This window comes from Hippopotamus amphibius, chromosome 8, assembly GCF_030028045.1.
Source record: "Hippopotamus amphibius kiboko isolate mHipAmp2 chromosome 8, mHipAmp2.hap2, whole genome shotgun sequence".
Lineage (NCBI taxonomy): Eukaryota > Metazoa > Chordata > Mammalia > Artiodactyla > Hippopotamidae > Hippopotamus > Hippopotamus amphibius.
In genome coordinates, this window is record NC_080193.1 from 140,037,025 (window position 1) to 140,063,042 (window position 26,018).

Genomic DNA, 26,018 nt, shown 5'->3' on the forward strand with positions numbered 1-26,018 from the left:
ATTAATAATACTCCTTTGAAAACTGAAAAAACAGCAAAGGCAACAAAAAATTTCCATGAATCCCACAATGAAAAGATAACCACAGTTTATATGTGAATAGATTTTTATTGTTTCCTTATTTATGGAAATAGAAAATTTACATAATTTAGATCATATTGTATATATGGTATTATATTCTTCCCATTTTCCTTAGCATTCTATCCACTCACATAACCTCAGTTTATGAAAACATGATTTGCAGGGGGCTAGGACAGCACCAGCAGATAATAGCTAACAGTGCTGGGTACGCCTCCTGCACGCGAGGCGCTGTCTGCGTTCTCGCTCGTTTCACACAGCAACTCTATGAATCAGGTGATACTCGCATTCATAATTTAGAGATGGGGGCTTGAACTCAGAGAGGGCATTAACATTCTCAAGGTCAAACAGCGAGCAGGTAATGGGTCTGTGATTTGATGCTCAAATCTTCCTGGTTTCAGTTTCCACTAAACCCTGTGAGAGGAATAGGTGCAATTTCTAGTTTTAGGTTTGGTTTGGCTTGGTTTTGTTTTTTTAGGGTGTCTCTAGGATGAGCAATTCACCCACTAAGAGAAAAGGTATCTTGGTATCAATTTGAAGGATAATAACAGCTATAGAGTTAGGTGACTGTGAAGTGGGGATTATGTGGCTAGGATGAGGAACGCTTCAAAGCAAAAAGACTCACGCTCTCTGAATTAGTCAAACAGCCACGATATGTTGAAAGGATGAACAGGGAGTGGGGTTGTGGCACACATTGAGAAGGTCTGCTTAAAATGTTCACAGTGGCTTTTCCATAATCAAGCTTAACTGGAAACAACCCAAATGTCCCTCAACTGGATGACAGATAAACTGTTTATGTAATGAAATACTCCTCAGCAATTAAAAAAAAAAGCAACACTACAAATAACCCCCCAAACGTGGATGAATCTCAGATGTACTATGCCAAGTGAAAGAGCCCAGACCCAAAAGGCTAGCTACTCTAGGATGCCATTTATTTGGCATTCTGGGAAAAGCAAAAGTAGAAAGAGAAATCAGATCAGGGGTTCCCCAAGGCTGGAGATGAGAGAAAATTTGACTACAAAAGGGAATGAGGAAAATGTGGGGGGATAATGGATGTTGATTGTGGGTGTGTTTCTATGACTATATGCCTTTGTCAGAACTCGTAGGACTATGTGTTATAAGCTATATTAAATTATACCTTAATATAAATAATGGGGACAAAGATTAGCTTGCTTATTTAAGAAATGCTGCAGTATAAATAGTACATAAAAAAGATAACACAGAGAGTTGGTGATATGTAACATAAGATATTTAAAATATAAAGTATCTTAATTATGTAAATGATAGTTTTTTAAACAGCATAAATTAGAACTCAACTATGTATAAAAGTAGATTAATACTTTAGGATCAGATTGGATCATAGATATTAGGATATTTGAAGTCATCCAATTCCTCCACTTGCAAATATTTCGCTTTTAAAATATTATGAATCACATTAACTATGAATAACAATAAATATGTTGACTTACCTCCAGGGAGTCTTTGGAAAACTTTGCTCAAAGTATCTCCAGTTATTATGTTGTAACTTATCATAGCTAAAAACACAATTAAAGCAATATAATCACCAGCAAGATATCACATATTTCATCTTGAATATTTTGAAGTCAGTTATCACTTCCCAAATACTGGAATAATCCTACTTTCAAATATATATTGTGATTACGAATGTGTACAACTTTAAAAATAACTACAAAATAGAATTCTGGGAGAATATCAGTTCATATTGCAAAATGATTTTCACTTTACAAATTGACTCTTTCCAGAGCATCTTTAAATAATAGTGAGCTTTGGTAGTCATTTAAAAATAAAGTTCAGTTCCCAAATATTCTTTAGCAACACATGTATTGCTCAAAGTGAGGAACAACAGTAGAAAATTGTGCAGGCTCCAATATATCACCTCATTTGAAAAAGTAAGATTTGGGGGAAATACAGCCGTAGCTTTCTGTAGAGACATAAGGAACTAGTGGTTTGGACAATAGCTTCTGTGTTACTAATTTTAAAATGAAGTCAATTTGGCCATTGATGAACATGAACGTTTTTACTTATTTAAGAAGTGCTGGGTGCAAACTTTAAATAGCATGTTGGCCTTGGACATGACCTCCACAAATCTCAGGTTTTCAAAAAAATTTTACCCTTAGAAGAAATCTATTCACCTTTATTGCCAGATCATTCACCTTTATTCCCACATCATTCTGTTCTTTCACCAAACTAGGGAATCACAAGCATTTTCACAATGAAAATCACCCTCACTTTATTTCAACGAAATACTCAGAAAACTGACCAAAATGACAGAAAACAAGGGAAAAATGCCTTAAACACAAACACTTATTGTGGAAAATACTAGACAGAAGAGGGTCTAGATCAACTACTAGTATTCTTCAACAACTATTTAATGACTATTTTATTCAGAAGTGGCTGTGTGTTTATGAAAATAATTCATCCTTACCTATAAAAGGATAGGAAAATTGTAGAACAGAGAGTAGGAGATATCCTGGAAAGCCAAAAGTTTTGTTGACCAAAGACTGGTAAGTGTCTGTCCCAGAGAGGGCCCCTCCTTTTATCAATAAAACAAGGGAAAAGTCTGTGGCAAAAATAATCATTAAACAAATGTTAGATTACATTCAGTACATTTTTAAAAAATGTTTTGACTTAAAGAAAAAGAGAAACTTCAAAGAAGAGTTTAATGCTACAGTAAATTAGCACGACAAGGCTTACTTTCTTTTCATAAAACTATTTTTCGTAAAACGGTACTGTTTCTAGTTACATATTTTTCAATCACGATGCAAACAGACTTAACATATCCATGCAATGAACTAGACAGAGGAGGGTATGCAGACTAGAGTTAAAGCTTCAGTTTTCCATTCTACTTTCCTAACCCAACCAATGCAACAACTACTAACAGAATGTCCCTCAATCGTCCAAGCAACAGAAGGTAGGGAATCCAATGTTTCACAAGCATTCAATGTGCGAAGATTGAGAATAAAACATGCTATAAACGTTCAGGAAAAAAAAATAGATTTAGGAGAGTCAGATCATTTGTTTTATAACAAAGTACAAATAGAAACTTTATAGTTATTATGGTTTACATTACTATATTATTACTATGGTTAAGAGAGCACTCTAAGAATTTTTTTTGAACTTCACATTTTAGAGATTTAAGTTCCACTTTTTTTTAAAAACAGAGATGGGCAATTCTCTCTATTTATTTGGCCACGCCGTGTGGCTTGTGGGATCTTAATTCCCTTACCAGGGATGGAACCCATGCCCTCAGCAGCGAGAATGCCAAGTCCTAACCACTGGACCGCCAGGGAATTCCCAAGTTCCACTTTTAGCGTTGAAATCGAAGCCACAAACATACAGAAAATATGTAATTAAAAGTTAATCTCCCTCTTGCATTTAACTCAATGTTTTTTGAACACCTAGTGAAGGACACTGCAGTTGTACTGGGTACACAGCCATACACAGCCATACAGAGGGTGGGATTTTCTTTTTCCTTGCTCATGCTTCCCTCACAGGTGAATTTTTTATCCAGTTATTTGGAAATGTATTAGAACACAAAGAAGAGAATACAAATCACTGCAGTATGGTTTCCGCCTTTATTCCCTCCCATGTCACGAAAGGTAACAAGCTCATCAATGAGCTCCAAGTTGATACAGCCAACTGATACTTCTTAAATATTAATTGTATTTGCTTTTTCAGTAGCATTTTCCCCAGGTTCACCATTCCCCTGTTTCTCAACCATCCTCCCCTGGCCTTTCTGATATCCATTTCTCTTGGATTTCCTCCTACCTTTTGGGCCATTTATACTTAGTTTTTCACCAGTTTCTTTAACACTTTTCAAACCCCAGATTCTTAGACGTCTTCCTCACTCCTCAAGATGTCCTGCTGTGGTCTTCTTCACGGCCGTGCTTTCAATTTTCATACAGATGTTAGTAACTCCCAAGTTTATATCTGCAGCCCGGACGCTTCCAAAATTCCAGATTTCTACATCTAGCTGTCTAATAAACATTTTGCCTTGAAGATCTCGTAGGCATCTTGAATTTTAGATGTCCAAATTCTAATTTATATATTAGTTCTGGAACCTGCCTGCCTTCATATTTCTCCAAACTGTGAACAGTATCAAGAGAAACTTGAGATCACACTGGACTTCGCATTATCCATCACCTTCTACTTCCCTTCAGTCACTAAGTCCATTAACTACTGCACCATAAATTATTCAACTATATCTCCTCATGTCTAGTCTCTGAATTGCTTTATTTTGTGGCTTAGGCCTTTATTATTTCTTGCCTGGATTACTGCAAAAACTCCCAATAGTCCTCTCACCCACGAGCCCCTCCCTGCTAAGACTTTCTTGACATTCCCTCTCTACCAGATGAATCTGACCACAGCATAAATGTGACCATGTCTTCTGCTTAAAATCCTCCAGGGGAATCCTCTAATGCCTCTGGATAAAAAACAACTCTTTTGCATAATTTTTTTTTCAGAAAAACAAAAAACAAAAAACAAAACCCTGCTTATTAGGTGTGGGATCTTGGATGAAGAACTCTGAGTTTCATTTGTAAAGTGAGGCAATATCCCAACCTTGAAGCGTCTATGAGGATGATGGTGTTTACATGCCTACCACCATGCCTGGCATGGTAGAGAGGCTAAATGAATGAGAACTGGTGCTATTTTTAGTTATTTTCTATAGGCTGCATGTGGTGCTGGAAAAAGCACTGTAATTTGGATGATCTGATAATAAACACGGTAGTGATAACAGCCACAAAAACACTAGCAAATACGTCACAACACTTTCTGTCTGCCAGAGCTTTTCCTAAATGCTTCACGTATATCAACGTGTTTAATCGTCACAACAACCCTAAGTGGCTGCCATGGTGGCCCTCCATTTAGTAGATGAGAAAAGCGAGGCACAGAAGCTTAAGTAAATGGCTTAAGTAAATCTCACAGTTAGTAAGGAAGAGATAGGACTCAGACCCTGGTAGCCTAGCCCCAGAATCTCAACTCTTTTGCTAGTAACTGCAGACCTTGGGCAACTCATGTTAACTTCCTAAAGTCTCAATTTCCTCCTCCATAAAAAGTGGAACATGAATACCTGCTTCATGGAGTCAGAAGGATTAAGTACAGTGGCTGCATCTAGCCAGTCTTCAGGAAACGGCAATGATTATCATTCGTGGCAGCCTTCATAAACGCCTCTGCAAACCTAACTTCGTCTCTCTCCACTTAGCAACATCAACCCTATACTTTAGCCAGACTGAATCACTCACGCAGTTCTCTTCTGCATTCCCACAGTACCATCTGCTTAGAGTGCCCTTCCGTTTTCTTTGCTCACTCACATTTTTTTTCATAAATAGTCAGTGAAGATGTCTTTTCCTCCCCCAAACATGCCTGCTCCTTTGAGGCTAGGTTAAATGCCAGTATCCCTATTGTCATGTACATATTTGTATTATGGTATTTTCATGAAGACTATAATCATGTGTTTTTTTTTTCTGCCTAACATACTACATTGTGAGTTTCACGTGGGCAGGAATAATGTTCTTCATTACTATAATGGCAGCAGTGTCAGTAAATATCTGTTAAATGAATCAAAGGTCAATAAGGCAGGATTGCTAGATGTCTACATATCAGATTCAAACTTAATGCAATAAATGACCTAATAAATATAGTTTAAAATATTCTGCAAGCACAAATGACATAGTAATTCATCCTACATCCTTTGTTTAAAACTAGGAAAAGCTTCACAAAAGAGCTGAGCAGTGCCTTGAAGGAGAAACAGGATTTCACCAGGTAGAGAAGAAAAAAAAGTCAAGCAGGGGGACTATCCATGGGGAGTCAGTTGTGAAGGCATATGCTATATGTGGGTAATGGAACAGTCCAGAAATACAGAACACGAGTCCCATACAGGGCAGTGTCGGTGACAGGGTGAAAGAGAGGTCATATTAGTGGGAGATAAGACTAAAAATGCAGACTGTGGCCGAACCACGAAAGGATTTAAAGGCAGTAATTTTTTTTCTGTTGTCCTTACAGTCTTGGAACATCCTGACTGGGGGAATAACAGATCAGGTTGAGGTTTTATAAAGATAACTCTTGCAGTAATATGCAGGGCAGATCAGAGAGCTAAAGACAGATGCTAAAGACAGAGCTAAAGGCAGGAAAATTAAACAGCAATTTATTGCCCAAGAAAGAGACTCAGTGAGGACTGGAGTAACAGGAGGTAACCAATTTCACAGATGTTGTAAAGTTTTGGTGAGAACTGGATGCTTGGGATGAGATTGCTGAATTGTATAAAAGTTCAAAATGTATTGCTTCAAGTGACAATTTGCTAAGAATTTAGTCAATAATAAATGCTTTCACCTACTTGTAAAATATGGGCTATAAATAAAGCTCTTAAAAGGTTTAGGAATCTCAAATATCATCACTATAATATTTTGATCTCATTTTAAATATACCAGATGAAAATTTTAGATAATCCATGAATGAGTTTAACAGGAAAATTTTCTTTTACATCATTATGTATACTTGGACAATAAAAATTATTTTACTCTAATCAACAAATATGAGAACCTTAAAGCAAATTAAAATCATTTGTTGTAAATATTTACAATTCTTTCTTCTTCTCCAACATTTCACAAACATGAAAACGGAATTCAGAAACACTACTTGTCGAACTGGACATATCTCATTAAAAAGACAAAGGCCTGGGCTTCCTAGATGGTGCAGTGATTGAGAATCTGCCTGCCAATGCAGGGGACATGGGTTCGATCCCTGGTCCAGGAAGATCCCACATGCGGCAGAGGAACTAAGCCCGTGCGCCACAACTTTTGAGCCTGCGCTCTAGAGCCCGTGAGCCACAACTATGGAGCCCATGTGCTGCAACTACTGAAGCCCACGCGCTTAGAGCCTGTGCTCCGCAACAAGAGAAGCCACGGCAATGAGGATCCCATGCACCACAATGAAGAGTAGCCCCCACTCACCGCAACTAAAAAGAAAGCCCGCACACAGCAGAAAAGACCCAACACAGCCAATAAAATAAATAAATAAATACATAAATTTAAAAAAATTTGAAAAAAAAAAAGGCCTTAAAAAGACAAAAGAATAATTGTAGAGACAAACGACTGTATAACTATAGTGTCAATTTAAAGAACTCAATATTATAACCCTTCTTGTAGATTCTGCTTTTAAAAGGCTAATCAAGGAACAAAATGAATGTCTTTAATTTTTTTTTCTTTTTGCTTCTGTGTGGTCATCCTTAATTTATCAAAATTATTGAAGGATTTTCATCATGCAGCTAAATTACTGAGTAACTAATTTACACTGATTCATAATTTTGCAATATATGACCTTGCAAAGGACGGCTCACAGACATTGCTGTAGGTTTATGTACAGCATCAGCTGAGAAAATTATTCACATTATGATCTATGTATATATAATGTGACTTGGCTTTAAGAAATTATTCATTCTCCTCAGGCATTGATTGACTCCTTCGGTGATATACATTGTTAATTTTTTTTCTGTCTACTGGTTTACAATGTGTGTACATGTTCACAATGCACTTAAATAAACCATGGTCATTATGCCTGGGAGGAAATTAATTATTTGTCAGTTCTGATTGACTGGGAAACAGGAAATTAAAAACGACAAGGGTAAATCCTTGAATGGGGTTTTTTAGTGTGATAAATGCTCTCATGAATAAAGTACAATGTTTAAACACCAGCAACTCTCAATAAGCACAAAGTTACTGCTTCCAGGTTACTAATTTATGGGTCTTAAGCTACAAATGAAGAGCTGCAGAGGCTAAGAGCAGCTTAAGTTTAGGGAGCGGGGGTGGAGAGAAGAAGGCAGGGAGTCAGGGAGTCCGGGAGTCCGGGGCCTCTGCAGCTCTGACTCTGGGATCTGCTGCCTGCTTTACTTTCTTCCTCAGCCTGAGAAAAAACAGCTGAGTTACAGGCTGGTTTTGAAAGCCTGAGATTTTATGTAGGGGTGGCACCTTAGAGTCTCCAGAAGTAGAGCTGAGACAGAGATTCTGGGGCAAGAGCTTTGAGGGAGTGCTCTCAGGAGAAGGGGAGAGAAAAGATGGGGCAGGGGAACCCCTCACGAGGAGGACGTGGTCTCAGGTGGAGAGCAGCTGCAGGCCAGCCCTTCAGCCGTGACGCTCCGGAGCTCCAACTGCACCTCACACTGGTTCCTCCCGGAGGCAAGGAGGCCAGCTTTGGGGCCTCCGTCAGGCAGTCTTTGGGGAAATGGTGGCTGGGGTTCCTAACCTCCCAGGGGGGTGATACCGTCAAGGCCCAGGTCACCACTCTGGAGATGGGCACAGCTGAGGGGTTTTGCTTAACCTGGTAAAGGGCGTCTAGGTGATGACACAGCAGCCCCACAGCAGCAGCCCCTGCAGGCGGTGTCTGTCTGCGATCGCTGCCGCTTTCACTGCGATCCTAAGGGACAGGAAAGACCCTGTGGCTGTCATGAGGGGAACAGGGGGGACGGCAGGGCAGGGGCAAGAACAGCAAGAGGAGATGGTCAAGAGCTGTGAAGCCCGCGCGCAGATGGGGGAGTGGCCGAACATGGATGTGAGCGAACATGTTACACGAAAAGCGGGAAGCTGAACAGAAGTGGTACAGAAGCACCTTACTGCTGCCCGTGAGGACACGGGCAGGCAGGAGCCTGGGCAGGCAGCGGGGAGGTGCAGAAGGCGTGGGGACCCCTGATGATCGAGCACCCGGGCTCTCTGTGCCACCTGCACAGAGTTCAAAACTGTTGTTCACGCGTGTGCACCTGCCCATGGTTTTTGTGGGGAAGGAATCCCTGATGTTTATATTTTCAGAGTCTTTAAAATGACTCCCCCATCTACCAATTTCAGCATAAAGTGAAAAAGGCACATGAAAAGGATTTAGGCTTGGTAACATACAATGCTTTTCTAATCTGTTCAGAGGATTAGCAAGAAGAGTAAATCTCTTCAGACATAAATGTCTAAATTCTTTAGGACTCTTCCATGCACTTTTTAATTAGGAAATTCAATTACAGGGTGTGTGTGTGTGTGTGTGTGTGTGTGTGTAAAACAGTCATTGCACAATTTAAGTTGCAGAAATAAGCAATTATATAGTATTTTTACCTGTAACATATGAAACCCAGAATAAAAGTAATATTCCCAGAGGGAAGCCAGCTTGCTTCATTGAATAAGGCAATCCTGGAAAAAAAAAAAAAAAGCCCCACCCATCACATTAATAAAACATATACAAATAGAGATGTTCTCCCCAATTTCTGTATATAACGGGCTAAGAAAATTGACATATTTATATGATATAGTTGTAAACAGTGTGTATGAATACTAAAATTAAATGTTAGCACATTAATACCTATTTCAGAATAAAATGCTGTGAGTTAAGGACATGTCAAGAGAATGAGTTTATGAGGTGGAAGAATAAGAATAAGAAAGCATCAAATGAAAAACAGATGCCAGTTCACACAACGTTCACTTCAGGGTGAGGGCAACATGTGACCTAGAATATGTGGAGAGTAATGACCCAGAGCTGTCCTTATGAGCTGAAGGGAAAGCAGAGATGATATAAGAGTATAGATGGGTTATGAGATATGAGGAAAGACCAACCCTGGGGTCAAAATGGGCAACTCTGTAGGAAAAGGAGAGGAAAATGAGATGGCAAAAGTTATCTTTTATACAGCTGAAAGGCGTATATAATATTATTTCTTATGAATTTTTTTTGGAAATGGACAATTTTAGATTATGGACAATGAAATATTTAAAATAAAACACACAAACTATTTCCACCCAGAATGTTTATGCTCCGAAAAATTTCCCCTTTAAAAAACCTGCTGAGCCTGATTAAGAGGTACTTTTTAAGGCTGTTGAAATGGATCAGCCTCATGTGCTCACATCAGGAATTAAGCTGGCATCCTGCCCACACCCCCACGGGACATGGCAGCAGAATTTCACACAGGCCGGGGCCCCTACTTGCTACTACTTTGCCTCCACTTCCTACATTCTATTTACCATTTGAAAAAAAAACAACTGTCTGTATATGGAAAGTAAAATCAAGAAACACATCAACATCAGAAAGATAAGAAAAGTAACTCAATCCAGATGGCTGTGACTAAAATGTCTAAACGTTATAGGAAAAAGTAATATTCTCAATGAGTATTTGCAGGATTTTGTTTTGTCCCTGCTTTTTCTCAAATTGGATGTTTTCAAATAACAAAAAGAATAATGCATACTGAAAAGACAGCTACCTTTATTACTGTAATGCAATGCACATAATTGTGTCAGAACTCTTCCTTTGCTTCAAATCGGGAAAATACGAGCCACTCATTTCTCTCAATTCTGATTATTTGGCTCCTTTGTTTTAAAAAATCATTTAAAAACAATTTCTATTTATTGATAAATTATACTTAAAATTAATATATCATAAGTTTGTACTTCAAAATTTAACTCTATATAAATGGGTAAGGAAATAGTACATGGATTTGATTTTTCACAAGATTGTTACATTTTCATGTTAAACTTTTGTATCTCCAGTATTTCTAAATATCTGGAGGTTTTACACCTCTACAACGTTATAGAAAGGTGATTCAAGTAACAGTGGACACTCCGGAAACAGGGAAAATAGTTAATTAGGTAACATTATCAATTGACCATGCAGCCTATAAAAAAAAACTCAGCAATCTCCCATCTGCAGCTCCACCTGAATCTACCACACATGGAGGATGTTCTCAAATGTGGAAAGAGTGTGAATCACCACTGCATCTTCAGTATAAAAGAGACTGACGTGCACATCGTTACACTGGAAAAAAAGGACGGCTTTTATGAAAAAAAATTACCAGTTTTATCATTTAAGATTTTTTTCCTTTAAAAATTATCTGTGAATACAAGCAACATAATAAATGTCTTAAATTTGGCCTTTTCACTGAAAATTAAAAAAGAAAAAAACTTACCTATTATACCAGATCCTATAATCGAGTTGACAACATTAAAAACAGCAGCAGACTGACGACAAGTTTTCCCCTTGTGCTTATGATCAGAAACGAGGCTTTCTCTGTCATCTAGATGGCTCTATTTCAGTGTATAAAAATGCAATTAAATAAATATTTAGCTCAAAAATTCAGAAAGTTGTAAGACAAACGCAACGTAGGCTAACACGATATTAGTAATAATAAGTAATGTCAATAATGATAAGAAAAGGATGAGAATTAATAATAAAGAGTAATAATATCTAGTAATTCAACAGAGCTTTGTGAACAAACTCCATCCTAAAATACCCTGTTTACGGCCGCGCCAAGTTCGCAGACTGCCGCATGAAATCCTAGAGTACAGGAGCTCTTGGGGAGCAAACCTGATTTCTGTGAAATTAAACGGGTTATATTAAAAAGTGCCTGCCAAGAAAAAAAAAAAAAGTCCGATCAAGACAATTTTTTTTTCTCCTGGAGAATCTTCCGTAGTGCTAAATCAAGACTGCAGGGGAAGGTACCCAAACTCTGTTGCAGGGTCAATGACACTTGAAAGGACCAGCCTTCAGAACCTGCCCCAGTCTCGTTTTACCTGCGGCGGGATGATGGGCTGTTGCCCCTGGTACCCCATGGCTGCACCCCGGTCCTCGGCAGCTGGAAGGTTCGCGGGCGCGGGTACTCCACTCGCGGGAACAGCCTCCTCCGCGACCTCCAAGTCCGGGGTCAGCGCGCGGCTGGAGAGCCGGGTCGCGATGCTCGGCGGGCGCCCTTGGCCCCACCTCCGCACCTCCGCACCTCCCCGGGCTGCGCGGGCTGCCGCCCCAGCTCACTTGGCAGCCGCAGCCGAGGCCGTTTCCCCTCGGAGCTTGCCCAGCGAAATGCCCCTTCCTCCTCAGGCGGAGATGCTACAGGGTGTTTCTGATTTGGGCAGCCCTCTCTCTCTGCTCCTCGCCTTTTTTTTTTTTTTTTTAAACCTCCCACCCAACCTCCATCTGCAAAGTATAATTTGTTCCGCCCACGCTGACCTGCCCAGATTGTGCAAAGAGTTAAGGTGGCCTCATTTTAGTCCATTTCCAAGTTAGCTTCTCACACACTCCTTGGCTGGAGTGTGAAGTCCAGGTAAGAATGCACTAGCACCCCTGCTCTCATGGCGCATCTTTTCTGTTACCACCTCCTCCTGCTCCCTACACCTCTTTTATGTCAGAGGTGACCGATGAAAATGTAGGACTTTTAAATGGAAAAGACACAAAAAACTTTTCTAGAGTTTTAGCAAACTTGATTACTGAGCATGCTTTGGCCAAATGTTTCCGGGTGACTTCAGAAAAGGAGACTTACAGGCAGGAAAGGAAGATGGATTGATAATGGAGTTAGGTAATGAACCTTAAAAAGATTTGGGGTGGGGTGTCAGCGGATGGGAAAAGAAAGGCGCTTGGAGTATCTGCGCTACAAAGAATCTTAAATAACCATCTGTTCACCCGTCCTACATTACAGATGAGGAAACAGGCCCAGAGAATATTCAATTACAAAGAAACAGATACATAGAGAACAGTTTCAGGGACAGTAAGAATGGTAATTTATGTAACATCTACTCATCAAATAAAGAGGCTCTTTTTCATAAACATTTATTTAAAATTATAAAACATTTAAAACACGTAGAAAAACCTAAAGAGAATTACAAAATTTATATATTCTCCACTATCAAAGTAACAGATATTAATATTTTGTCATATTTTCTTCAAATTGCAAAAATAAACATTTAATGTCGCAATAGAAACCCCTTTGCCCTTCCCCATTCCTTTCTCTTCATTGATAGACACATACAATTCATAAAGTTTCTGTGTATCTTTTGTATCCATGCTTTATATTTTAATTCATTCATCTGCAGCCATATTTTCAAGATTTACAAAGATGATCCCATACTGCACTATTTTCATGCTAGCATTATGGTTTGTTTACCTAGTATACTGTTTTCAAAATGTGTTATATAGATATATGCAGGTACAGTGTACTCATTTTATCTATCTAACAGTTCAGTTAGCCATCCTCCTACTGAAAGATGTTAAGAGTGTTTCTAATTTTGCACCCTTCTGGAGGGTATTAAATGACGGTTTCTCCAGAAGTAGAATTGTTAGGAAGTAGTTCATACATACTTTCAACCACGCTAAATATTTCTAAACTGCTCTAGAAATTGATAACCCCAATTACACTTCCACCAGCAGAGATGGAATTCCTGTTCTTCTGCATTGTTAACATCAGGACTTAGTTTCTTTCTAAGTTTTGATGTTCTGATGTGTTTTAAAATGGTATATAATTATTGTATAAAATTGTGTTAGCTTAATCTATAGTGATATTGAAAATCTTTTTATAATGTTTAATGAATATAATTAAATATTTTGGTTGTTCTCTTTGTTAATTTTATTTTTTCATCCTTTGCACATTTGATTTTGGTTGTTAGTCTTTCTCTTATTGATTTGTAAGATTATTATATATTTGGGGGTCCGACCCTATGTCAGTTACATATTTTGCACATATCTTCTTTCAGCTTCTTTCTTTTAAAATTGTAAGGTTTTTTTCATGCAAAGTTTATGGTTTTAAGATACTGAAAATTAGTAATCTTAATCCTGATACAAGTATATTAACAGAAAGAAAATTATAGCCCTTTCACTAAAAACTATAGATTCAAAATCCTGAATAAAATATTAGTATAGTGAATCTAACAGTGTATGAAAAGTTAACAATATCATGACCAAATTGAGAATATCCCAAGTATGAGAGGATGGTTTAACTAAAAAAAAAAGTATAAATAAAATTTCACCCATTACCAGATTGTAAGAGAAAAGCACGTAATTGTTTTACTATATACAGAATAAAACATTTGATAATGCTGAAGTCATGATTGAAAAACATCCCTCTGTAAATCAGAAATAGAAGACAACTTCTTTAAACTGATAAACTATAGCATATATCTTCATTAATGGGGAAATTTTGGAAGCATTTCCATTTAATTAAGAAATGAAACAAAAATGTCTATGTTCATGACCTTTATTTAACATGATATTGGAGTCCCTAGCCTAAAGCAATAAGAAGAGAAAAAGAATTTATAGGTATGAGGATTGGAAAGGCAGAAATAAAACTCATTTTCGGATGATGAAATTGTTTAAAAAGAAAAATTCAAGAGACTTTAAAGGACAACATTAGAAATAATGAAAATTTTGGGAGCTGAATAGTTAAAAGATTTGCCTGAAAATATATTAATTTTTTACAGCAACAACAAACAACTAGATATAATAATGAAAAAGAAGATACTTTATAATAGTGTCAAAGAATATCAAATACTTAGGAATAAATTCAACACAAGACACATGCAGTCTCCTCAGAGAAAACTGTAATAATCAAAAGACATTAAATAAATAAATGGAGAGAAATACCCACTGTGTGGGTGAGTAGACTAAATATTCTAAAGATACCAATTCTGTCCAAGTTGATTTACTGATTAAAAACAATTAGTTTCACCATGTTGACCACAAACACCTGGGATGTAAATTTATTTTATTTTTTATTTAAAAAATTTTTTTTTAATTTATTTTTTATTTTTTTGGGGGGTACACCAGGTTCAATCATCTGTTTTTATACACATATCCCCGTATTCCCTCCCTTCCTTGACTCCCCCCACCTCGAGTCCCCCCCACCCTCCCTGCCCCAGTCCTCTAAGGCATCTTCCATCCTCGAGTTGGACCTGGGATGTAAATTTATATAGCTTGTAAAAGTTTCTTTTTTTTTTTTTAACTACCAAAGAAATATGTTTGATTTTTAAAAGTAGAAATGAAGTAAAAAGAATTTTTAATAAATTTTGTATTTCTACTTTCAGTGATAACTTTATGAATTTTTTTCAATATATTAAATATTTGTGTATGTGACAATGGTGAATTCCTTTTTGTGAATATGGGCTCTATGGGTGGTTTAAAATATGTTTACAAATTCTTGATACTCCTCCCATCAAGAAGTGGCATTTCATTTCCCTTCCCTGAGTGTGGGCTGAACTCAGTGACTTGTTTCTAATAAACTGCTTATGATAGAAGTGACATGTATAATCTCTGATACTAAGTAATAAGTCATTGTTTTTTCTGCTTTGTTCTCTTTCAGATCTCTCACTCTGGGAAAAGCCAGCTGCAATGTCATGAGGACATTCAAGGCTCTCATAGAAGAAACAGACCCCTGCTGGTGCCATGTGAGTGAGACATGTTGAAAAATGATCCCTTACTCCCACTCAACCCTTCAGATGACAGCAGCCCCAGACAACATCCCAGATGCAACCTGAGCCAGGGCCACCCAACCAAGCTGCTCCTTCCTGATCCACAAAAATGTTTATTGTTGTTTTAGAGCATTAGTTTGGGGGCTATTTATTGCATGATGATAGAAAACTAAGATAGGATGTCTATACTTTTTTTTTTGGTGCTTAGTTTTTATTAATTAATTATTTACATTTTTGAATTTATTTTATTGTGAACAGTTTTAGGTTCACTGCAACATTGAGCAGAAGATACAGAGATGTCCCATATACGCTTTGTCTCCAAACACCCATAGCCTCCGCTGTTAAGAACATTCTCCACCAGAGTCGAATATTTGTTACAACTGATGAACTTACACTGACATATGATCACCCACAGTTCATAGTTTACATTCGCGTTTACTCTTGGTGTTGTACATTCTGTGGGTTTGGACACATATGTAATGATATGTATCCACCACTATAATATCATACAGAATAGTTCCACTGCCTTAAAAATCCTCTGTGCTCAGCTGATTTATTCCTGTCCTCCCTCCCCTAAAGCCCTGGCAACCACTGATATTTTTAATATCTCTAGAGTTTAGCCATTTCTAGAATGTCATATAGTTGGAATCATACAGCATGTAGCCTTTTCAGATTTGGCTTATTTCACTTAGTAATATGCATTTACATTTCCTCCTTTTTTTTTTCATTGTTTGATAGCTCATTTCTTTTTTAGCACTAAATAATGTTCCATTGTCTATGTACCACAGTTTATCTGTTCACCCACTAAAGGACATCTTGGTTGCTTCCAAATTTTGGCCATTATGAATACCACTGCTATAAACATTGATGTGTGGGTTTTTGTGTAGGCATAGGTGTTCAGCTCCTTACGTTTTCAGCTCCTTTGGGTAAATACCAAGGAGGACAGTCGCTGAATCCTATGGTAAGAGTGTGTTTACCCTTGTAAGAAATCACCGAACTGTCTTTCAAAGTTTCTTTTATATTGAATGGTACAATGAATGAATGAGAGTTCCTGTCAGTGTTTGATATTGTCAGTGTTCTACATTTTGGCCACTCTAATGGTACACATATAAGGGCATATGATTGAATACATCGTTGCTGTTATTATTTTGAACAAACTGTTATCTGTTAAATCAATTAAGAGTAAAAGAATAAAAGTTTTTCTTTTACCTTCACTCACTCCTTCTCCAGCGCTCCTCTCTTGTTTATGTAGATCTAAGTTTCTGACATGTGATTTTTCTTATCTCTAACTTATTTTAAAATTTTGCAAGACAGGTCTACTTGTAACAAATTCCCTCAGTTTTTGTTTGTCTGAGAACATCTTTATTTCTCCTTCACTTAAAAAAAATTATTTATTTATTTATTGACTGTGTTGGGTCTTCCTTGCTGCTCACAGGCTTTCTCTAGTTGCGGAGAGAGGGGGCTACTCTTCGTTGTGGTGCGTGAGCTCTTCATTGCCGTGGCTTCTCTTGTTGCGGAGCTCAGGCTCTAGGTGTGGGGGCTTCAGTAGTTGTGGCACACGGGCTCAATACTTGTGGCTCATGGGCTCTAGAGCGCAGGCTCAGTAGTTGTGGCACACAGGGCTCAGTTGCTCCACAGCATGTGGGATCTTCCTGGACCAGGGATCAAACCCGTGTCCCCTGCATTGGCAGGTGGGTTCTTAACCACTGCACCACATTGGAAGTCCTCTCCTTCCCTTTTGAAGGATACTTTTACAGCGTACAGAATTCTAGGTTGGCAGATTTGTTTCTTTCAACATGTTAAAGATTTCACTTCACTTTCTTCTTGACTACCTTGTCTCTGAGGAGAAGCTGGATATAATTCTTACCTTTGTTCCTCTGTAGGTCAAGTGTTTATTTTCCCCCTGGCTTTTTTCAGAATTTTTTCTTTATCTTTGATTTTCTGTGGTTTGAAAATGATATTTAAATGTAGTAATTTTTTGTATTCATCCTCTTTGTTTTCTGAGCTTCCTGGATCTGTGGTTTGGTGTCTGATATTAATTTGGGGAAATTTTTAGTCACTGTTTTTTCAAATATTTCCTCTGTTCCTCTCTCTTCTTCTTCTGGTATTTCTACTGTGCATATGTTACACCTTTCGTAGTTGTCCCACAGTCTGTGGATATTCTGTTCTGGGATTTTTTTTTTTTTGTCTTTTTCTTTTCTTTTCATTTTTAGAGGTTTCTATTTAGATATCCTCAAGCTCAGAGATTCTTTCTCCAGCCACATCTGGTCTACAAATAAGCCCATCAAGGCATTCTTCATTTCTGTTACAGTGTTTTTCACCTGTAACATTTTATTTTGGTTCTTTCTTAGGATTTCTATCTGTCTACTTACACCGCCCATCTGCTCTTGCATGCTCTCTACTTTATCCATTAGAATAGTCAGCTTTTGATCGTAGTTTTAAAATTCCTGGTCTATAATTACAGCATCCCTCCCATATCAGAGTCTGGTTCTAATGCTGGCTCTGTCTCTTATTTTTTACCTTTTAGTATGTCTTACAAAAGTTTTTTTGATAGCCAGACATGATGTACTGGATTAAAGGAACTGCTGTAAATAGAGCTTTAGTAACATGATGGTGAAGAGAAGGGAGGGGAAGCATTCTATGGTCCTGAGTAGGTCTCAGTCTTTTAGAAAGCCTGTACCTCTGGATTGTGAACTCCACTCCTGCTTCTTCCCTCCCGCTTAGGTGGGACAGGATGCTTATAGTAGGCGGGAGATATGTATTTTCTTCCCCCAGGTTGGTTAAGCTCTGATAAAACCCCAGCAGGTTAGGCTGTAGTTAATAGCTTATCCTGAGGACAGACCTTGTTAAGAAGAATAGAATGCACGGGAGTGTTTAAAAATGGTTCCTTTCCCCTCCTACTGCAAAAAGCAAGAGATTTTTCTCCAGTATTTACTGTGAGAACTTGGTTGAGCTCCTGGAGGTAAAATTACAAAAGTGTGGGGCCCCTGATCATGAGGTATCCCTGGATTTTTTCTCTCTCAGACTTGTAATGTTCAGCCTCCAGAAATTCACCAGTTACAGCTCCGGGTTCCTGAGGCGGCACTGGTTCTCGTGCGGGTTTGTGATTCCCTGTATTTCTGGGGCAGTGGTTTGCCCTCTGACCTCACGTCTCTGAAGGGTCTCGGAAGAGTTACCGATTTTTCATTTTGGTTAGCTTTTTACTTTTTTTTTTTTTTTTTAAGACAGTGGTATATTCCAGCTTCTCATATGCTGAACCAGTAACTGAAATTTCTTTATACTTATCGTTAGGTCTCTTTTAAAGATCTTTTTTTCTAGTTTCAAAAAGTATTATTTGTTTAATTTCAAAAGTACTATATTCTCAATGAAAAAACATGAAGAAGAAAGAATGGAACACATAGTCCCTGAAAATCCTTCCATGCAGAGGTAAACACAGCCAACGCTTTGGAAGCCTACAGTTTACTCAGATTATACAGTGTTTGATGTAGAGGATAAGTGCATATTCACATGCAGGTAAACAGTTTTTGAGTCTGTCTCAGCCCCAGATAAAGGCGATGGGAGCCAGACTTTCAGAAATGTAGGGAGCCTAAATTTGAGCTTTTTTTATCAGATTGTATAATTATGTAAATAGTATACTATCCTTATGTAGAATTATTACTTTTCTTCATTATTTGGTTACAGTCCAGACTAGGTGACCTCGAAGAGCACCTGGCTCCCTTAGAAATAATCAGAGAATGCTCTATCTTGGCAGAGTCTGAATTTACAAAGCTTTTCCTGTTGGCTAAGTTGACTTCTTTCTGACATTAAGGTTCAAGTCTGGATGAGACTAGAGACAACAATTTTCAACTCACGTCCCTGAGGAAGTTATTTTTTCCTCAACTTTGGGAAGCAGTCTAGAAGAGGAGTAATTTTGTTTTATGTAAAAATGGATGCTTGATATTCTCTACAGGATTAGATTATTAGTTTTACTAGCATTGGTAGAGCCTTATATGCAGAGACTGAAACAAGATAAATCTTTCTTTTTGCTTTTTTAACTTTCCAGAGGTGGGGGTCCTTAGTCTTTAGAGGTCTGGAAAGACTGCTTAGATTCTGAATAGCATCACTTATTATAGTGATGTGAGGTGGAAATAAACTTTGATTGTGTTTAAAGTGCTATTATTTGGGATTTGTCATTTATAGACAAATCTAATCCTTATTAATATACCTCCTCTGGGTACCAAGACTATGATTCTAATATTCAGTTAAGATTCATTCAATCCAGATATTTCTCTATTGTGGCACTTAATATGGTTCTTTAACTGAATTCCTTGTGGAATTAATAGGAGGATTTATAGTGCTTAATTAAATTGTAGTAATATATATACACACATATATATACAGTTCACTATTACATACATATATAATAAACTATAAATTGTTAGCTTTTGATATTTTTAGTGTTGCCCTACTAATGAACTGGTAAGAAACCTTGGCTAATATGGCTGGGGAATATGCTCTCTTCAATATGATGTGGGTCCTCTTCTGTGTGTCTTGTGCTGGTCCTCTCGTTAGGTCCTTGGGTGCCTGGAAAGTACTGATTGTCCATGTCGTGTTTCAGGGTCTGCTGCACTCATCACAGAGATTCTTAGTCTGTCATCATTATCCTGAGAACTGACCCAGCAAAACAGCAGCTCTGACCTTGGCTTGAGTGTACGCTCAGCTTCTTCTGCTCTACTGCCTGTCCTCTCTGCATCTGGGATAGAGAATGCAATTTTAAGTCTCTATGGAAATAAATCTTTCTCTTTTTTTTCGTTTATGATGTCTTTCTTGTATCTGTTAAAAAATTTATTGTAGTATAGTTGATTTACAGTGTTGTGTGGAGATAAATCTTTCTATTGAGAATCCAGACTCATATTTAATCCTTCATGTTTGCAGCTCACAATATTTACTTTGTAAAATCAGGACCATTTCCCAAGCTCCAGAAGCTGGAGGTGAATGGCTGTTATAGCTCAGTCCCTTCATGTCCACTGCAATGAGAATAACATAATTCATGATGAAGGTGGGCAAACTGAGATTTATAATCAAAGAATTAGTTTTTAATCACTTATTAATAAAAATGCTCCCATTTTTGGATGAGGAGGCACACTTATAGTGACAGGGTTGAAGAAATGAAATTGGGCGTGTGTGCCCTATAGTGCCTTCCAGTCAAGGTCATCTATGAAGGTTACACTAAAATAAGTTAGGCCTCATTCACCTATGGTGGTGGTCTTTCCTTTCCTTTTATTTTAATGAAGTTTCATTTGCAGTATTTCAGCCCTGTATCAGTTGAATTAAACCGAGAGAAAGCATATTGATATCCACCCCTCAGATGGGTGGATGGGAAGATCAGAGACTCAGCAAAACAGTACTCTCAACTATATCAGCTCAAGAACTTGCAGACCAGGCTTCCTAGGTGGCGCAGTGGTTAAAAATCCACCTGCCAATGCAGAGGACACGGGTTCGATCCCTGCTCCAGGAAGATCCCACATGCCGCGGAGCAACTAAGCCCATGCGCAAAAAAATAAATAAATAAATAAATAAATAAAATAAGAACTTGCAGACCTGGAGCAAAGAGCGGGGTGGAATTTTGGCAGTAGAAATGTTAGCGACAGCTGTGACTGTCTCCTCTCCCAGCTGGGGCGCTACCTTCTCCTGCATGATGTGTGCCAGAAGTACTGTTTCTCACCAAGAATGGCAAGCGGGGTTAAAACCAGGAAGTGGGAGCAAAGGGACCAAAAAGAACTTTATGTCTAGAGCCAGGATTGCCCGTAGTGTAGAAATATGGAGCTGGCCAACCTTTCCCAAGTCTCCTAATCTGATTTATGTCTCTTTCTCTCTGGTCTCAGAAAATTTTGTTTATTCCTAAAATACAATACCCAGTCCTTTACTTTGTGCTGTTGGTGATGGTGGACTTATAAATGGGAATGGTAAGTTCCTTGAGGGAAAGGATCACATTTATTTTGATCTGTTGATGATTTTTTTCTGCACTGAACCTAGCACAGTGATTCATACAATTACTTCTGCTCATTAAAAATGTACCAAATGGAAGAAACAATCTCAAGAGGAATCAGCTTGTAAAAAGCCTTGTTGTTAAGTGAGAATAAGTTTAATGTGGCCAGAAATAAAGGCCATCAGGGGAATATTTCAGTAACGAGATTAGAATGCTCATTTGCCTCGAGGGCCTCTGTGAAATGGAGAAAGGGCTGGCTCGTCTGCTTTTATTAATGCAATCAGAATATTGGAAAAAATAAAGAAATTATGGAACAGGGTGACACAAAGTTGTGATGTAATCTTAAATATTTCCATTTCACAAATTAATGCTTTGCCTTTCACTCCAAAACACAGTGCACTATCATTCTGTGATCCATACAATAATTATAGGATGTATTAATATTAAATATATTTATTCCTAATGCATGAAAGTGAAGCGGTGTTTTAATGGGACATGATTTTAAAATTTATTCTGAGTGACATAATTTAACCTCTTTTGTGTATCTCTGTAGCTGTACGTACAGCTTCATTTAGAGTTAATGTCTAATCCTGAGAATTTTCAAACCTTGAAGACTCAACCCAAATGACCCTTTCAACCACCTATGACAGGTGCTGTCTTACACGTTTGCTAGAGATATTTTAAATAGATGCAAAGGGCATCCCGAGTACTAACAGTTGGAGGCAAAAATGATGCATTCATGTTTCAAAAGGATTATCCACTCATCCTCCATAATGAGGAGAAAGAATGTACCAGGCTCCATTGCATAAGCCCACTCTTGTGACATAACTGTAAGCTCACAGGTATTGACCAGAAAAACAGTGTAGGATCCACTGGGTATGCTCACAATATTCACTTTTTGATCATTACTACTTACAAATAAAATTTTTGAGTATAGCACTCTCTAGGTTCCAAAAATAAGATACATCAGCTCTGCCCTTTGAAGTCAACCTTCACTAAAGGATGAATAACTTAAGTTGTATAAATGATGCACCAAATGAATGAAACAGGTGTATTTGCTACAGCAATGTAGAGGACCAAGTGATCATAAAAGCCTGGGATAAATGGTCAGGGACATGTGATGGAAGACTGGAAGTTGATAAAATTTAGCCTAGCAAAGATGAAATTTGACTCATGAACTTAATGTCCTGATCTTGGATCTAAAAACCAACTGCATAGGTCCATGGGTGGGGGGGACATGTGGGTAATCTGAGCTTTTCAAAATGAGTTTTTAGTGCTTTTGGTTAACAGTGAATTTTAAAATGATTCAACAGTGTCATTGAAGACAGTTTTAACCAACAGTGCTTGAAACATATTACACAGAATAACGACAGTGGTAGGTAGTCCAGGCCAAGCGTGTTAGTCATACCACACAGCGACAAATGTTTCCAGCTATGGAAGCCACAATTGGGGAAATTTACAAATATGCTGCGACATTTTCAGAAGAGAGTAATCAGAATGACGATCATCTCACGAAGCTGTAAATAGCTGGAGAATATGAGGTTCAGGGGAATAAAGGTTTACTCGATACAGGAAATGGCTTTATAATCTAATTACCTAGAGATGTGCTGGGATAACCTGAGTGGTAAATTTCTACCGGAGATATTTAAACATGGATGTGACCACTGGGCAGGGGTGTGGTGTGACAGAGTGCTGTGGGGGAGAGCGAGGGATAGGAAGGATGCTGGGTGTTCTTCTTTGCTTGCAAGTAACAGGTACTTACTCGAGCTTTCTTAGGAATGGGGAGAGGTGGTTATTAGAAAAATTCACAGTGTGAATTTAGGACTAGAAAACGTGGCAGTGTTCCCCTTAGCCCTGAATGTTTGCTTTCTGTGTTTATCCTGGCCATCGTGATCTTTATTTCATGGAATTTTGGCTTCTTTCTGTGGATCTATCCATTGCTGTCTTACAACTGGCCAGTTAATCACTCAGTTTTCCTGGGCAAATTCTGGAGGAAGTGAATTTGACAGGTTCCGTTAAATATCTTCACCTCCATTGAGCACAGCCTTTTGAACCATACCTCCTCCTGGGAAGTTGTGAGCCTAGAGATGAGTTTTCTTTGGGTTAGGTTCCAATCTCTTATCCAGTCAATGGCCAGACCAATGGACCAGCAACTGTGGCTTCCTTGCCAAACACTGGGGAATAGGGCTGAGGAAGACAGTTTGAGCTAAAGCTGGGCTGGGGCCATGGCCTGAACCATGAACAGTGTAAATGGAAACACTACATAGTTTTTTGTTTCCTCTGGAACCTGTAATTCCCCAATTCTGTGATGCAAGGTAGGATTGGAGTTGGACCTTGATCATTAGAAATAAGTGTAGATTATGGCAATTCCTGATATGAGAAATAAGGTGGAAACGTATTATTGAGGTAAATAATATAAGAAAGAAAAAGGGGTGTTTGAAACTAGAGAAAAGCAGCTTTTAGTCAGTTTTATTATTATCTCATTATTTTTCAGTTTGTAGTATTGACTTTTACTAAATACTTTCCTCCTGCTGACAGTGGAAGTACCATATATATACTACTAAAAAAGCAGAGAAGAGTCTCAATTTGTCAAGATGTAAAGTATTTTTTAAAATATGAAGCTCTATGAGTATTTCATAAAGTTAAAAATCGTATGTTGTAGTAAGTGGCTTCATTCTGATTAGTGGCTGATTTCTCTTTATTGAAAGCCACGTGAGAAAATGAAGCGACTGTAAGAATGAAATAAAGCCTTTTTTTCACTTGATCCTTTCTTTCTTTTTTTTTTTTAAAGGCATTTGTTTTAAATTTTAGTTCATTTTGCTTTAATTTTCCCTTCCTCAGCTGTATTTTTTTCTCACAGCGATTCCAACCTATCTCCTTCTCAATATGAGACTCTAAGATGTTTTCTAGAAAAATGTCAGTGAAAACAAAGTATCCTCTTACCACATAGCCAGTCAGGAACTCAGCCCAATCATAAAAAGAAGTTTTAAAATAGTACGGGCAAGAATGATAAGAATCTATGTATATTTGTTCTAAATACTACTACCTTCTTCAGCTTAATGTCCAGAAGGACCTGCATTTCCCTAAGGTCCAGAAAAAAAGCAGCACGGATGGCGGTCACATTCTCACGACCTTGCTTTGCAGGGACCTGACCCAGATGTGGTGGGAAACAGGGTAGCAAAGCCCTTCCTGAGACTTTGTGTCACGACGCTGCCCTGGCCTTAAGTGTCTCCACTGCAAAGGCAGAAAATAATGGTAATTTAATAATGTGAAACATACTGCCGTCAAAATATAAATTATCTCAAGGGAACAACCCGTGGACTTAATGACTGGAAATGTGGAATGGAAGCAACAACCAGAGTCAGTAGACATAGGAAGACTCCGTGTGTGTGTGTGTGTGTGTGTGTGTGTGTGTGTGTGTGTGTGTGTGTGTAAAATTTAATGTAAAAATTAGAGAATTTTTTTTGGTGTGGAGTATATCCTACTAAAAAGTCTATAAATTTTCCCTGTGATTGACTTCTAGGGAAAAATAAGAGCAATCTCATAAGTTGAATGCATCCCTTTCCCCAAACACACACACACACACACACACACACACACACACACATCCCAAATTAAATTAAATGGAGGAAATGAAAATACATCATGTATACTTTTGCTCTTTTTCTGTCTTATTTTCCACATGGGGAATTGCTATAACCACACCCTTATCTTACTTTTAATGTTCAAGGTCCAGCTCCAGTCCTATCTTGCATCACAGAATTGGGCAGTTACAAGTTCCAGAGGAAACTCAAAACTATATAGTGTTTCCATTTATACTGATCACGGTTCAGGCCATGGCTCAGGCCCACCTTTAGCTCAAACTGTTTTCCTCAGCCCTGTTCCCCAATGCTTGGCAAGGAAGCCATCATAGCGGGTCCAATGGTCTGGCCGTTGACTGGATGGAACGTAGCCCAGTGGTTATCAGGCACCATAACTCTTCACTGACTCAGCCAGAGGGAAAAACAACTACATTTTTTTCCCATTTCTCCATTTTTCTCTTCCCTAGTTAGAAGATATATTTCCCTTTTAGAAATTCCTTTTTGAAATAATTTTCTATTTTAAGTATTATGTGACTATACATACTTGTTTTATATAAGTCTCATCTATCAACTCCCCAAATATTTATGGGTAAAGGTAGGATTAAAAATAATGTTATACAATGAAATGTAAAACACAACAAACTCTGAAATTATTATGATGCCATAATCCATTTGTGGTAGGTTTCTGTGTTGGTTCAAATGGTCTCTAGTCACTTTTCTGGTAAGCCACTAACTGACATCTTTTCATGTATGATGTGTCTATGATAAGATTCAAGGGAGGCAACCCCTTCACTGATTCCAGTGATAATAAAAACATTCAAGTCAAGGAAACATGGTCTTTTTTTTTCTTAATTAATTAATTAATTATTTAACATGGTCTTTTATGGTTAAATGATTCATAATTCATTTTGCAAGATCCAGTGATCTAGTCCTTAAAGAAAGAGGAAGCCCAGGTCCTGAAATCAATATTGTGGGGACCTCAGATCATCTAGACTTCTATGTAGTCAGTGTGGCTACACAGCATCTCTAGATAGTTGCATTTGCTGTCCAGAGGATGGTACAAGATATTTAAAAACTTTTCTCATCGTGTCACCAGCCAGCCCAAATAGAGTCTACCTCAAGAATCTGGGAATTCTCCTTTTTTTTCCCTCTCTCTCTCTTTTTTTAATGTCTTCCCTCTACCAATTC

The 26,018-nt window shown here is 38.1% G+C and overlaps 1 protein-coding gene across 2 annotated transcripts in view; it reads right to left on the minus strand.

The window, feature by feature from the left end:
- SLC38A11 (solute carrier family 38 member 11) overlaps window positions 1–11,801 on the minus strand; it is a 51,702-nt gene extending 39,901 nt beyond the window's left edge. Inside the window, exons 1-5 of one of the 2 annotated variants that reach the window (XM_057746532.1) lie at window positions 11,622–11,801; window positions 11,018–11,135; window positions 9,183–9,257; window positions 2,522–2,656; window positions 1,545–1,610 (exon numbers count right to left, since the gene is read on the minus strand). In XM_057746532.1, the coding sequence (XP_057602515.1) occupies window positions 1,545–1,610; window positions 2,522–2,656; window positions 9,183–9,257; window positions 11,018–11,135; window positions 11,622–11,660 (433 nt within the window). In that variant the 5' untranslated portion in view covers window positions 11,661–11,801. Of the gene's footprint in view, window positions 1–1,544; window positions 1,611–2,521; window positions 2,657–9,182; window positions 9,258–11,017; window positions 11,136–11,621 lie in introns of those variants that run through there. The other variant, XM_057746533.1, reaches the window with a different exon arrangement.
- Between the last annotated feature and the right edge of the window lie 14,217 nt (window positions 11,802–26,018).